Source organism: Pangasianodon hypophthalmus, chromosome 13, assembly GCF_027358585.1.
Source record: "Pangasianodon hypophthalmus isolate fPanHyp1 chromosome 13, fPanHyp1.pri, whole genome shotgun sequence".
NCBI lineage: Eukaryota > Metazoa > Chordata > Actinopteri > Siluriformes > Pangasiidae > Pangasianodon > Pangasianodon hypophthalmus.
In genome coordinates, this window is record NC_069722.1 from 21,599,029 (window position 1) to 21,611,697 (window position 12,669).

The window sequence follows — 12,669 nt, forward strand, 5'->3', positions numbered from 1 at the left end:
GAGTATTATTTGTCATGTAAAACATTACCCACAGTTTCATCCTGCCTGCTGTGTGTGTGTGTGGTCTGAGTGTAAAGGGCTCCAGCTAGTTTAAAGCTTCAGAGAGAACTGCACTGTGTTCATTTCCCTTCAGTTGGTTTGTGGGCTTCTGGACGTTTTTATGTCTCTTCTCTGGACTTACTGAGAAGAAAATGAAGGACATCTTTGGGATCCTGCTGATGTTCGCAGGAGCTGCCTCGGGTAGGTTTCCATCAGAAATATGATTTATTTATGCTAAGAGTGAAACAGTTTCTTTTTCAGTGAGAACTTGCTGTACTGTTCTACAGTGTGTAATGTTTTACTCAGATGCACTTTTGTCTGAACAGTTTTCGTAAGCCTTATTGTGGCTGCTGAGATAATTCCAATAAAAAAGTAAAGCAGTGTCTCAACATAAAAAAATCTGTTAATCTTGTAGAAAATACAGAAAAAAAATCTGGGATTCTTTTGAATATAGTGTTCTAAAAAAATGGAAAAAAATGAATATATGTCATGTTAGTATAAAAAGATAAATAACAAAAATAATATAAATAAAAAATGACAGAGAGAGACACAGAGAGATATTTTGCTTGGCTTTAATCTGTCAAGTAATAGATAAAATTAGACAAAATAATCATCAGCAAATATAATAAAATTTGACAGACTGGACAACATTGTTTAGCGTGTTGCTAATGAGTCTTTGCTTTTCCAATGAGAGGTAATATAATTTAACAAAGCACTTCCAGTGCACTTTCTCCTCTATATACAGTTCTCTGGTCATTTGGGCCATCTCTAGTTCGAACATCAGTACAGTGTATTCTCATGATGATCTCTCATCATTGTATTAAAGTGTAGTTAATTGCATATGTCATACTCCAACCACACCACACGTTTAACATTTCAAGGGCTAATCCTAAAAATACACAAGTTTTCAAATTGAGTAAAAGTATGACTTTTACTTTTATGCTATGTATACACATGGCATTGCTGAATTATTTCTCTTTCATTTTTGTAGATTTTGTGTTAATAACTTTAGACTGACTTCACAATTTGGCTAATTTGCAACTAAGTTTTCAGTAAACTGTCAAAGTAATTCACTTTTGATCAAATTTGGTCTTTGTTTAAGCAGATTACTCACAATAAGCACAAAAGGACACATTATTGCTGTGTGTAAAAATTGTACCAAAGTATAAGGCGTGGGGTTTAGGACTGACAACATGAAGAGTGGGTGACTCTGTGGGTTTATTACAGAAACAACAGTAGATTTTGCCATCCTGCCAATGTGGTCTATCAAATTGTCACCATTATACTTTCAGCTCTGCTGAACTATTCTTTACAGCCCAAGCTGGAGGTCTCTTTCCTTCCTCCATTCACACACTGTCCTCAGTGTGGCAATATCTTTCTGACATTGGGTTATATCAACTGACAGAATCTGAGAACGATCCAAGACAGCATGCGCAGTAACAGGGGCTTTACCTGCAGAAGGTTTAGTTTTGTCTGGATCTGTGTGGCCAGAATTAGGTTGAGAAAAAGAATCACAGTGACTCGGATGCCTAGTGAGTCTGTGTTCCTGTGCTTTATGACCCAATCGTACACATCAAGTTCTAACTCCCAGTGTGCTCTACGTCCTGTGGGATCCCGATCATTCTCCTTAAGCCTAACAAGGGGCGATGATCAGTAACAATTACAAAGGGGGACCCTTGCAAGTAGTGTGAAAAATGTCTGACAGAACAAACAATAGCCCACCACTCTCTGTCAAAGGTGGACCAGTTACGCTCAGTTGTGTTTAGCACATGACTGGCATAGGCTACTACCTTTTTGACTCCTTGCTGCTGTTGTGCAAGAACTGAGCCATTTGTATAGTTAGAGATATCAGTATAGAGAATAAAATGCTTACTGAAATCAGGGTAAGTGAGAACGGGAGGGGATGATAAAACACGGCGAAAATACTGAAAAGTCTCCTCACATTGTTCAGTCCATGTGAATTTGCCATGTTTTTGTGTAGAGTGTGTAAAGGGGCTGCCTTTCCTGCAAAACCTTTGAGAAAGCAGCGATAATATGAGCAGAAGCCTATGAAAACCCTAATCTCTGTGGGTGTAGATTGACGAAGCCAATTCAACACCTTCTCAGTTACTTTGGGGTCTGGTCGAATGCCATCTTTCGAAACCACATGTCCCAGAAAGAGTACAGACTATGTGAAAAGAGTTCAGACTATTTTTGTGGATGGAGTTTGAGACCTGCTTGGGGATTTCATCTCTTAGGACAGGCGTGGTGCGGTATGCTCTCTGACGCACCAGGGACATAGAGGAATTGTGTGTATGCTATGTTTGATCAACACCGTTCTACCCAGATCAGTAGAGCTAGTGCTGAAAACATCATGGTTCTCCTGTTGGAAGGAATTAACTATTTCTACCTCCTCAGGCGTAAGCGTTTCTGTACCCATGTGAACATCAGTTACTTTGCATGGCAGGCTAGAAAGACTAACCTGAGCTACAGAGCTTTCTACAGGCACTTAGACATCAGAGGGTGTGTTACACAGAGAGTAGAACTGACCTAAACGGGTCTGTTTGGGCAACTGAATGTCTTGGTGAGTAGGACTGAGCAGACGAACTACAGTGAGGCCAAAACAGCTCTGTAGTGCACACATGGGGCTGTTGCACTTTCCTCTGCCATGTTTGAAAAGACAGATGTCAATTCCAGGCGCTTACTGCGGCACCGTACCAGTTCAGTCCAGCAAATTCTCCTATTGTTAAAGGAACTGATGTGTCTGCCAGTTGGTCTTACACTGTAACTGCTGTAACGGGCAGGTACACATGGTTGGTGGACATGAACAAGTCTCATGTGTAGTGCATTCTCCTTTCGTTCTCTGTCTTTTTAATTTATTTATATATATTTTTTGTGCCCCGCAGTCTCAGTAATGGATTCCGAACTGAAGGAGTTCTATGTGCAGTTACTGAAGTCTGCCACAAGAGGCATTAATGCACACATGCTCCAGAATGAGGGAGAGCTGACAAATTCTGGCAATGAGCCAAATAACACCAGCCAGGATGCATGTTTTCTTTGTTTTGCCCAAATAAAAACAAAATAAATGAGTAACTATATTCCAAGAAAAAAAAAAAACTGCCCTAAAGTTATAAATATAGTCCGTCTGAATACTGTCCATGTAATTGAAAAGTTTATATGCAAAGCAAAATGCGTTTTAGCCGGAATGTAGCCTCAAGTACAATTGTCCCAGCAAACATTAGGAATAACAGCAGCAATTATGAATCTTTTCTCACTCACAATACCCATCTAGCAGCAAGGTAAAGTCTCCAAAGGGGCGGAGTTTTGCCACTGCCACCACTAAGTATGTAAGGGGCGGGGTTTAGGTGACAGAGGGCTTAGGAGTTCTATTATAACTATTATAATGATGATGGACTTGAAATACCTAGGACATTTAACTTTTTATTGTGCTCAGAGTGAAAAACTAACAAAATATGTTTCGAGAACAAACAACCAGAAGAAATGTGCAGTAACCGTCAATAGCGTAATTACGTTTTTCTGTAAGTTGTAGCCAGTCTCCTTACGAAAATTAACCATGGTTTTTCAACAACAACAACAACAACAAAAACCCAGGGTTTTTGTACTTCCATGGTAACCACAAAATAATAATGGTTGTGGTAAACTAACCATAGTTTAATCGTGTTATTTGTAGTAAAACTGGTTATACAAATGGTAATCAATCCGGTTAAAAACAAACAAACAAACAAAAAACAAACAAACATGGTTACCACACTTTTACTATAATAAACCATGGTTAATTTTAGTACTGACCCAATCTTAATTAATTAATTAATTGGTATATATATATATATATATATATATATATATATATATATATATATATATATATATATATATATATATAATCTTTCCACAATTATACTGAGTGAATATAAAGAATAAAAAAAACATGTGGACGAAGGTATGAACCTCTTCAAATTAATATACTTTGTTTCTATCAGACTGGCTCCCATCAAATTTCAAAATATGTACATCATCAAAAGAATACATCGCAATATAAAAAGTATTTGACACGAAACCCCTGTGATCAAAAGAGGTATTTGAAGTAAATGGCTTTTCCCAAACTGCGCATGATCGGTGACCTATGCAGATTCTCAAATAGGCCACGCCTCCCTGATGACGCAGTTTCGATTACGCTGTTCTGAAACCCCTGGAAAAAAGTGAATCCCCTTTCCCCCCAGCTCTCTCTCCGACTAATTACCCAATATCCCCTCTCTAAGGAGGCAATACTAAAATAAAAGTCCTTAATGAACTATGCAAAAATAAAATATAATGAATATAAAACAAAGTCGGGTTCACAAAAGCACCGAATTCCAGCACTCGTATAATAATGGAGTGAAGTTTACATAGATCAGAGGTGTGTTTCAGTATGTTATAATATTAACTAAAAGCTGCTGATTTTTTTCTTCCTCTGCAGGTTTGCTGTTTCAGGATCCTGTTGTCTGGAGATTTACTGAGAGTAATCAGTGTTATGTAGCTCTGGGACAACGACTGCACCTGCCAATGCCCCTGGAGGAAAAGTTAGAGCTAAAGATCATAGACAAGACATCTACCCCTCGTTTAATTATAAGATATAGAAAAATCCAAAGTAACCCACCAAAACCAAATCCCCCAAGATGGCAGTTTGTTAATGAGAGTAAAACTATGATACTAACCAGTGCAGAGAGGAACGACTCTGGAACATACACTTTAGACACCTTTGATGCAAACGGGAATAAAAAAGACAATTATACTCTCCAGCTAAACACTGAAGGTAGGACCACACAACTTCTAATCACATCACACAGCACACTACAACATTTACAAGCTATTTGCTAAATGTATAAAACATAATCATTCATTCTATAATCTTTTATAACACTTTTACTAGGAACAAATGTGAATAAATATTTTTATGGGACATCTGTAAGGCAAGTTTGTTCCTGTTTTCACCTGTGTTATAGCTGTGATAAACAGTCTTTCTGTCTCTTACTCACACACACACACACACACACAAAGAGGATTTACAAACAAGACTCCATCTATAAATGTTAAATAAATATCTCCTAAAAAAATCCTCATCAGTGATTATAAGAATTACTGTTAAACAAAAACCCATTTTTAAATCCATCTAGTATTAGTCTTAGATTATGTGATTATGTGGAGTGTCTGCCATACAATTCCCTATGTGTGATCTGTTACAATAGATACACTGATGTATTAGAACAAGCACATTAATATAAACCTATCATTCATGTTACAGCCAAAACTCCATGTGCAGTTATATAAATAATGCAAACCTTCTGACTAATCAGATTCGATTATTCAACCTTGCTGTGGTATAATACTCTATAGTATAATGTACTCGAGGCACTAAGCCTGCAATCTGATATACAGTATATCCTAAATTTAATTCTAAATTTCATTATAATGCATTATGGTTGAATTCTAGATTCTGATTGGTCAGCTTTGTAACAGTCATTAAGTTTTCGTTCCTTTTTTAGAAGCACAGTTTGTCTTACTAGCTTCAAGATAGATAGAAAAGCTTGGGTGGGAACATCTGTTTATAGCACACGTTATTACAGGAACCATGTTGTTTTGCAGATGTTGTAACCCAGTTAATGTAGCTATAAGTGGATGCAAAGTACTTTCTTTAAAATGATTTTTTTTTTAAAATCCTCATGTGTACATCCACATGTAATTGTTAGCAAATTGCTGTGGTATAAGAGGAATAAAACACTTCAGGGCATGCTGTTATAGGAAAATAATTAACTTTGTGATGGTAACACTAACTCTGTTTCAAACCACCCCTAATAGTTTTTTTTTCTATAACAGCATGTCCCCATGTGTTTTATTCCTTACATGAATTAGCCTATTAACCCAGGGCTCTGACCTGCAGTATTAACACATGCATGATGTTGTAAAGTACGCAGACTAACAAGACATAATGAGAATAACCATTAAGGTTAGCTGTGAGCAATGACTGGAGGAAAGCAGGAGTGAGGAATATGTGAAGCAGGGTTCTTTAATAACAATTATTTTATTTCTATCATCTCTAATCTGCAGCTGAGGTGTCCTCAGTGAAATTGTCGTACAGCTGCTTGTCCCCTGGAGTCATGAAAGTGTACTGTTCTGCTGATGGAGACAATCTCCGTTTCAACTGGACTTCTGATTTAAACACACTCCCTCAACTGGAGAACGGGAACAGCGCTCTCATACTGAATAAAGATCATCATGGAAACGTCACCTGCCGTGTAGAAAATCATGTCAGCTATAACAACAATACCACTGAACTCCACCCATGTCCTGGTGAGTCTGTCTTTTATAAATAAAAATTTAAAGAGCAGTAACAACAACGATGAAGCAACAGTGTTTAGTATCACTACTCATGCTTTCTGAGAAAAAAAAAATCCCTCATCATTTGCAGGAGGTATGATCCAAGCAAACCCTCTTACTTAAAATCTTATGCTAACTCATCAACTTCACATAATAATGTATGTATATGTATGCATTTCATCCAAAATGTAATGGAGAACTAATCCAATCACATGTAGAGCTGAGCAGTTTTAAAGGCTTGAAGGCTTTGCTGATGGGACTGGGGGCTTATATCTTATATTTAAAAGTCTGCAGGTTTTCTATACACTTTCCAGTTTCTCAATAATATGACAATCTATGCTTTCTTGTCTTATTAACCTAAAGCAAGAAAAAAGATAGGCTGGTCAGGGGTTGATTGTTTATAACAGCTATAATGTAAGTGACAAAAAGGAATAAAAAGTATGCTGTGTCATTTTTTAATGAATAAACAGTAGTAATCATTGAGAAATTGCTTTTTCTATAAAATGAATAAAGCCACTTTATAGTGCTGTTAGAGGAAAATAACCAAGTTCTGAGTAAGAACTCTGCTTTACTTTGGGCCGCATCATAACACCGCACAGTTGATTATTTTCCTGGAACTGCACGCACCCCAAATGATTTATTCCTTATGTAACACATAGTAAGAATTTTGTATTTCTCTTGCAAATTTGGTAGAGTCTGAGAGACTGGTGAGAGGGTTGATGTATGCTACTGATAGAGTGAGGCCCATTTAAAATGCATACAGATAGCTAACATACTCAGAAAAGGCCACAAATAATCATGAGATGATATACTGATATGATGAAACACTATGACAAGGAAAACTGGCATTGTTATTTTGTGATCATAAAGTTGTTGTCAAATACAGAGAATTATTTAAAATTTACTACAACGTGCCATTTCTACGTATTGCAGATAAACAACAAATGGCTAGTGGGTTAGTTTTAAACGGTTTTATAGCACTTTCCCTAAATGAATAAAAGCCTCTGCATATTTCATGTACAGATGATGTTTGACTGGCTTCCAAAACCATATGATGTAATTGCAGAGCAAAGAGACATCATGTGAAGGCTTCGCTCTTCGAGTTGTGAAGAGTGTGTGTGTATATGACCAAGCCTGTGGTTGGTTGTTAAAAACAAAGTGTGCCCAAGCTGACTCATTCCATATATAGTATAGGTTTCACTAGCATGTTAAACTCACCATCCTCGACCCTCAGTTTTTTTTAAGTGGTGTTTTTAAGTTCTTCGTCTTCCAATTGTTCTAACAATTGTTTAAGCACTTCCAAAAACACAAGATATTTTATATATATATATATATATATATATATATATATATATATATATATACATATATATATACACATGGCATCTGGTTGAGACTAGAGGTTGCATTGGGACTTGGATCCTGCAGGACGCAAAAAAAAAAAAAAAAAAAAGTTATGCAATTGGGAGGTTTTTACTTTCATGTGGGCGTGAGTGAACAGCCAGGTATGAAGCTTACGGAACATATTATGGTGCTGTTTGATGCATTTCCAGCATTCATTCATCCTTAGTAACTGCTTGGTCTGGAGCACTGTGATTGTTAATAATCAAGCAGGTGACATTTAAATAAATAAATTTAAAAAAAAATCCCAAGGACATTGCTGGTTGAGAATAATTATGAACTATAAGAGCTAGAATTCACACACCATGCTGACAGTGCTCGCATTTTTTCCCCAATGTTTTCCGGCGTCTCAATGGGCATATTGGTAGAACGAAACAAACAAAGAAAACAAATCTCAATACAGATAAGGATATTTGAGCACTAATCACATACAGATACAAACAGTGTCATTGTTCATTGTTATGTCAATGTATTTAAAACAAAGAAAGTAAATGTTCAATATCTTGAATAGTTCATATTCAAGATTCTGCACTATATCTAGGTCCCTATTTAAATGTAAGCAAATTTGTGATATTGACCATGTTAAATGCTTTGTACAAAAGGTCAGATTTTCCTCCTGTCTAATCACTTCTATTGAAGCGTGTGATCAGATGACACTCCGATGAATTTGATATAAAATGGATCATAAGATTCTACATTTCACTCAAAGTTGTTGTCAGTAATATAATTTGTAATGAAAATTTTTGTATTAAATGCAAAATAGAAGCATTTTCACTAGTGCTCTCAGACTTTTGGACCCCACTGTAGGTACATCTAATAAACTGGCAACTCACTGTACATGTTTATATATTAGTGTATGTTTTTATGCAGAACCTGCCATTAGAATATGTGCTAGTGATACTTCATTGATGTGCACTTGCAGAGTCCACAACTAGCGCTTCCGCAACGGTGACCAGTCAGACATCGCCAGCATCGAGCCTTGGTATGAATTCCACAGTAAGCCAGACTAACAGCAGCAATCTGATTGTTACCACGAGCGCCACAAGCTCCAGTAATAGCTCAGTGGTTCTAAGTAAGTAAATAGATAAGGATGTATACGCAAAGTCGTGCGGTGCTAAATCAAAGAGGAACTACATATGCATGATTTTATGTAAACCAACTGTGTGTATGTATAATAAATTCAACTATGCTCTGTATACATTTGAACTAAAATACTATTTGTTTCATTATCACTGACATCATCGTTGTTGTTGCGTCATGGCCTGAATTTCTCTTCACTCCTTGAAAGCTAACTCTACCTTCGATCACTGATATTTTTTTTCCTTTCAATCTTTTTGTAGAACTCACTCTGATTATCCTGAGCTCAGTTTGTGTGCTTCTCATCATGATATCCATCTTAGCATTCTACATATACAAGAAGAGACAAGGCCAAAAGAACAAAGAAGGTCAGAAGGTTGCATATATATATATATATATATATATATATATATATATATTTCCCCATTGTGATGTTTTATGTGAACATTAACTAAAGCTCTTGACTGGCATCTGCATGATTTTATGCATTGTGCTTCTGCCTTTGCCATTGAGCTTTTCTACAGCTCTATGAAGTTTAATAGTGGTTTACTAGATGTGTGGGTGTGTTTTGTTGACAGCCCCTTCTCAGGATGACAGGGAGCTTGTGTACGCGCAGGTCACACATCTACCCACAGACAGGACAGAGACAAGACCCAGGATGTGTAAGACTTTAACACACTTTATTAATATATGCACTAGATTAATCCAAACACCTTTCACAGATTTAATACACTTAATTCACAAAAAGTAGAAGTGGGATACATACATACATACACTTGTAATTCCAAGCTGCTTAATGACATGATGCCTGTGATGGGGGTTTAAAAGGAGCCTAGTAGCTTTCACATTTGTCCTGAGACAACAGATCAGATAAATATTCAAATCAGGTAACAGATCAGGAAAATATTCAGGACCAAGCCTGCTTAATGATCTACCACAGCTGTGTGCAATTTTATCCACAAAGGGCCAGTGTGGATGCAGGTTTTATTCCAATCAAACAGGAGCCACACCTGATTCCACCTGTTTAATCAGTTGATCTTGACTTTCACTAGACTATCAGGTGTGGCTTCTGCTTGGTTGGAATGAAAACCTGATAAAACTGGACACCCATATGCTACAGATACTGTAAATAAATTGTATTTTAAAAGCAATTTTAAAAAAAAAACAACGACACCATGATCATCTCACAAATTTTGATCTTAACATTTCTTTGTGTGGTGTTGTCTTGTGGTCCAGCCCAAGCTCAAGATGATGATGTGGAGTATGCTATGGTGGTCACACGAACGAGCAAGAGGAAGCAGAAGAAGAAAGAAGATGAGGTGCAGTATGGCGAGCTGGTATTTAACACTCCAGAGAAAAACAAGCCCAAAGTGCAAGACGATTGTGTGTACTCACAGGTCCAGAATAGTCGGTGAGGGACACAGATTATTTTTTTTATTCAGCAACAAATTGGAGCTTAAATATCTAAATACTGTCTTTTTAAAAATGTAACTAGACTTATCCATTTGTATTTTGCAAGATCATTCTGGTAGAGGAAGTAGCTACTGGAGATATTCCACCCATACACACTCATCTCTTACCCAAAATAAAACTACACCGACCGTGAAGTTAAAATATTTCAATATTTGAATATGTGATTATTGAATCTTTTTAGACAGCACAGTCCATTCTACTAGGATAAAGCAGCTACTACTTTGTTCACTATAAAAAAACTCTGTGTTGAGTGCTGGGTTCAAAGTTAGTGTTAGCTGCATAAAAAATTTTCCTTTTTCACAGATACACTTTTGCTATCACCATTGCTATCGTTCATTTTTTGTGCACTCGTATCTGCACTCAATTCCACATTAGTGCCTTTATTAAGAGCTGAAAATATACTGAATCCAATAAGATTAAGACAACCTTTTAAGAAGTTCCTCTTACGCAGCAATAATTTTTTGACGATTACAATTTTTTATTTATTAAAGAATTGCATACTTTTTTTTCTATAATGTGTGAAACAGTTTGTCACACATTATAACATCTATAAACAGTCCCTCACTGTTCCATCACTTTCTTTTGAAGCTAATAAGAAAAAAACAAATGCAGTTTGTCATGTTACAGGAAAACTAGAAAGCACAATGTCCTCCGTTTTTAGAATTTAACCACAAAAAACTTAAACTTACAGGTTTATCTCAGATTGTTACAAAGTGGTGATACTGGAGACTCCTGAAACTACTGATTGTATGTTTTTCTTTGTAAATAGCATGGTTTTTTTAATTATTTATTTATTATTAGACTTAGATTATGTGGATTGTCCAGCAAAAAAGTCCCTGTGAATGAAAAAAGCATATTAGAACTAGTGTGTTAATATAAACCTTGCAGCCGTAATTACAGTCAGATAAATCAGAATAGAGAATTCCACAGCAAAGTATTAGATAGTACTGAAAAATTTTACAAAAATTGATGATATTAAGATTAAGATATTTTCCCCTGCTATGATACTTTTTTTTTGCAGTGAAGAGATTTCCAATAAAATCGCAAGATGCTTTAAATAAAAGTACAATACCAATACGAAAATTAAGCAAATAAAATAATAAAAAAAATTGCTAGTTGGTTTCATGTAAATGCTGTCTCTCTCTGGACATTGATTTTTATTTTTTATTTAGCTATGCATTTTTATTTCTATATATATATATAATATGTAAATAAAGTTAGTAGCCATCACATTTCTTCTATATTTCCTCTCCCACCTGTGAACACACGCCTGCATTCAGGATGAACCTTAAGCATGAGAAACGCTTCTGAGGCTATTTTTTATGAGTATTATTATTAATAGGAGTATTTCAGTTTTTAGCAGTATTGTTTCAGTATTGTATTGTTGAGGAGAAAATAAATAGGAAGGTTTTTTTTGTTACAGTTTTCAGCACTGAGCTTAACAGACAGCTATGACTTTTGCATTCAGCCTGTACACTTCTTTATTTCACGTGCTTTTGCAAGAAAAAAAGGGGAAGTCTGAATTACTCCATTTTTTCCAACTAACATTTCTGATTCTCTGTCACGAGTGTCTTAAAAAACCGCCGTCTTGGTTTTGTGATGAAGTTCTGTACATAAGAAATCTGAGATTATTCCATGAGGTTCTTGTCTACTATTTAGAAAATGTAACTTGGATCAAATAAATGATTTTCTGGCTTATGATGTGTAAAACAGTGGTGGTTTAGTGGTTGATTTAAATGTTTGTGTCTTTTATTGTGTTTCTTTCAAAGTTTGAAAAGCTTTAGGAATGATGAACCATGAACATGTGTAATTGTATTTTATAGTTGAATTCTTGTATTTATTACATATTCTTCTTACTGTTTACTATTCATTACAATATACATCTTATGTGGTAGCTACTTATCAATGTACTACCATTCACTCTTGAACTGTGAAACAGCTAACAGGTAGTGAAGTCTAGCTCACTTAAAATCTCTTTGGGGCATGCTATTATAGGAAAGTAATCAACGACAGTGGTGTGGTATGGTATGGTGCAGTGGTATGGCCATAGATTTTGACAAGCATTGATTATTTTTCTATTCTTCTATTGTGGCAGTTGTATACAGTGTTTTACTATTAAAAAAAGCTTTAGTTGTGCTGTCCATTGTTTTCTCAGTACCAATGTTATTGTGGAGAGGTGTGAATTGTTTGCCCAGCAGAGTGGCTCAGACCCCTCCCCTTTCCCATCACCCTGCTCACCAGCAGCTAAACTTAGAGTCGTGATACTCTACACACAGAAACCCAACAGTGTCCTGACTAATATTATAACAGCCTTGTCACAATAAA

The 12,669-nt window shown here is 36.0% G+C and overlaps 1 protein-coding gene across 3 annotated transcripts; it reads left to right on the forward strand.

The window, feature by feature from the left end:
• On the forward strand, nucleotides 1-10,440 carry LOC128317061 (uncharacterized). 3 transcript variants are annotated; one of them, XM_053239300.1, is made up of 7 exons: nucleotides 1-240; nucleotides 4,496-4,831; nucleotides 6,124-6,366; nucleotides 8,717-8,866; nucleotides 9,135-9,239; nucleotides 9,450-9,533; nucleotides 10,108-10,440. In XM_053239300.1, exons 1-7 carry the CDS (start codon nucleotides 192-194, stop codon nucleotides 10,284-10,286), a joined length of 1,146 nt encoding a protein of 381 aa, XP_053095275.1. In that variant the 5' UTR covers nucleotides 1-191; the 3' UTR covers nucleotides 10,287-10,440. The 3 variants fall into 3 exon arrangements, with proteins under 3 accessions (XP_053095275.1, XP_053095277.1, XP_053095276.1); XM_053239301.1 differs by having other exon boundaries at nucleotides 3-240; nucleotides 8,717-8,776; XM_053239302.1 differs by lacking the exon at nucleotides 8,717-8,866 and having other exon boundaries at nucleotides 2-240.
• The last annotated feature ends 2,229 nt before the right edge of the window (nucleotides 10,441-12,669 follow it).

Bases quoted from the DNA above. Each gene is read 5' to 3' on its own strand.
- LOC128317061 (XM_053239300.1), top strand. From the start codon at position 192: ATGAAGGACATCTTTGGGATCCTGCTGATGTTCGCAGGAGCTGCCTCG. The intron at 6,367-8,716 runs GTGAGTCTGTCT...GTGCACTTGCAG, and splicing joins TGAACTCCACCCATGTCCTG to AGTCCACAACTAGCGCTTCC. The intron at 9,240-9,449 runs GTCAGAAGGTTG...TTTTGTTGACAG, and splicing joins AGGCCAAAAGAACAAAGAAG to CCCCTTCTCAGGATGACAGG.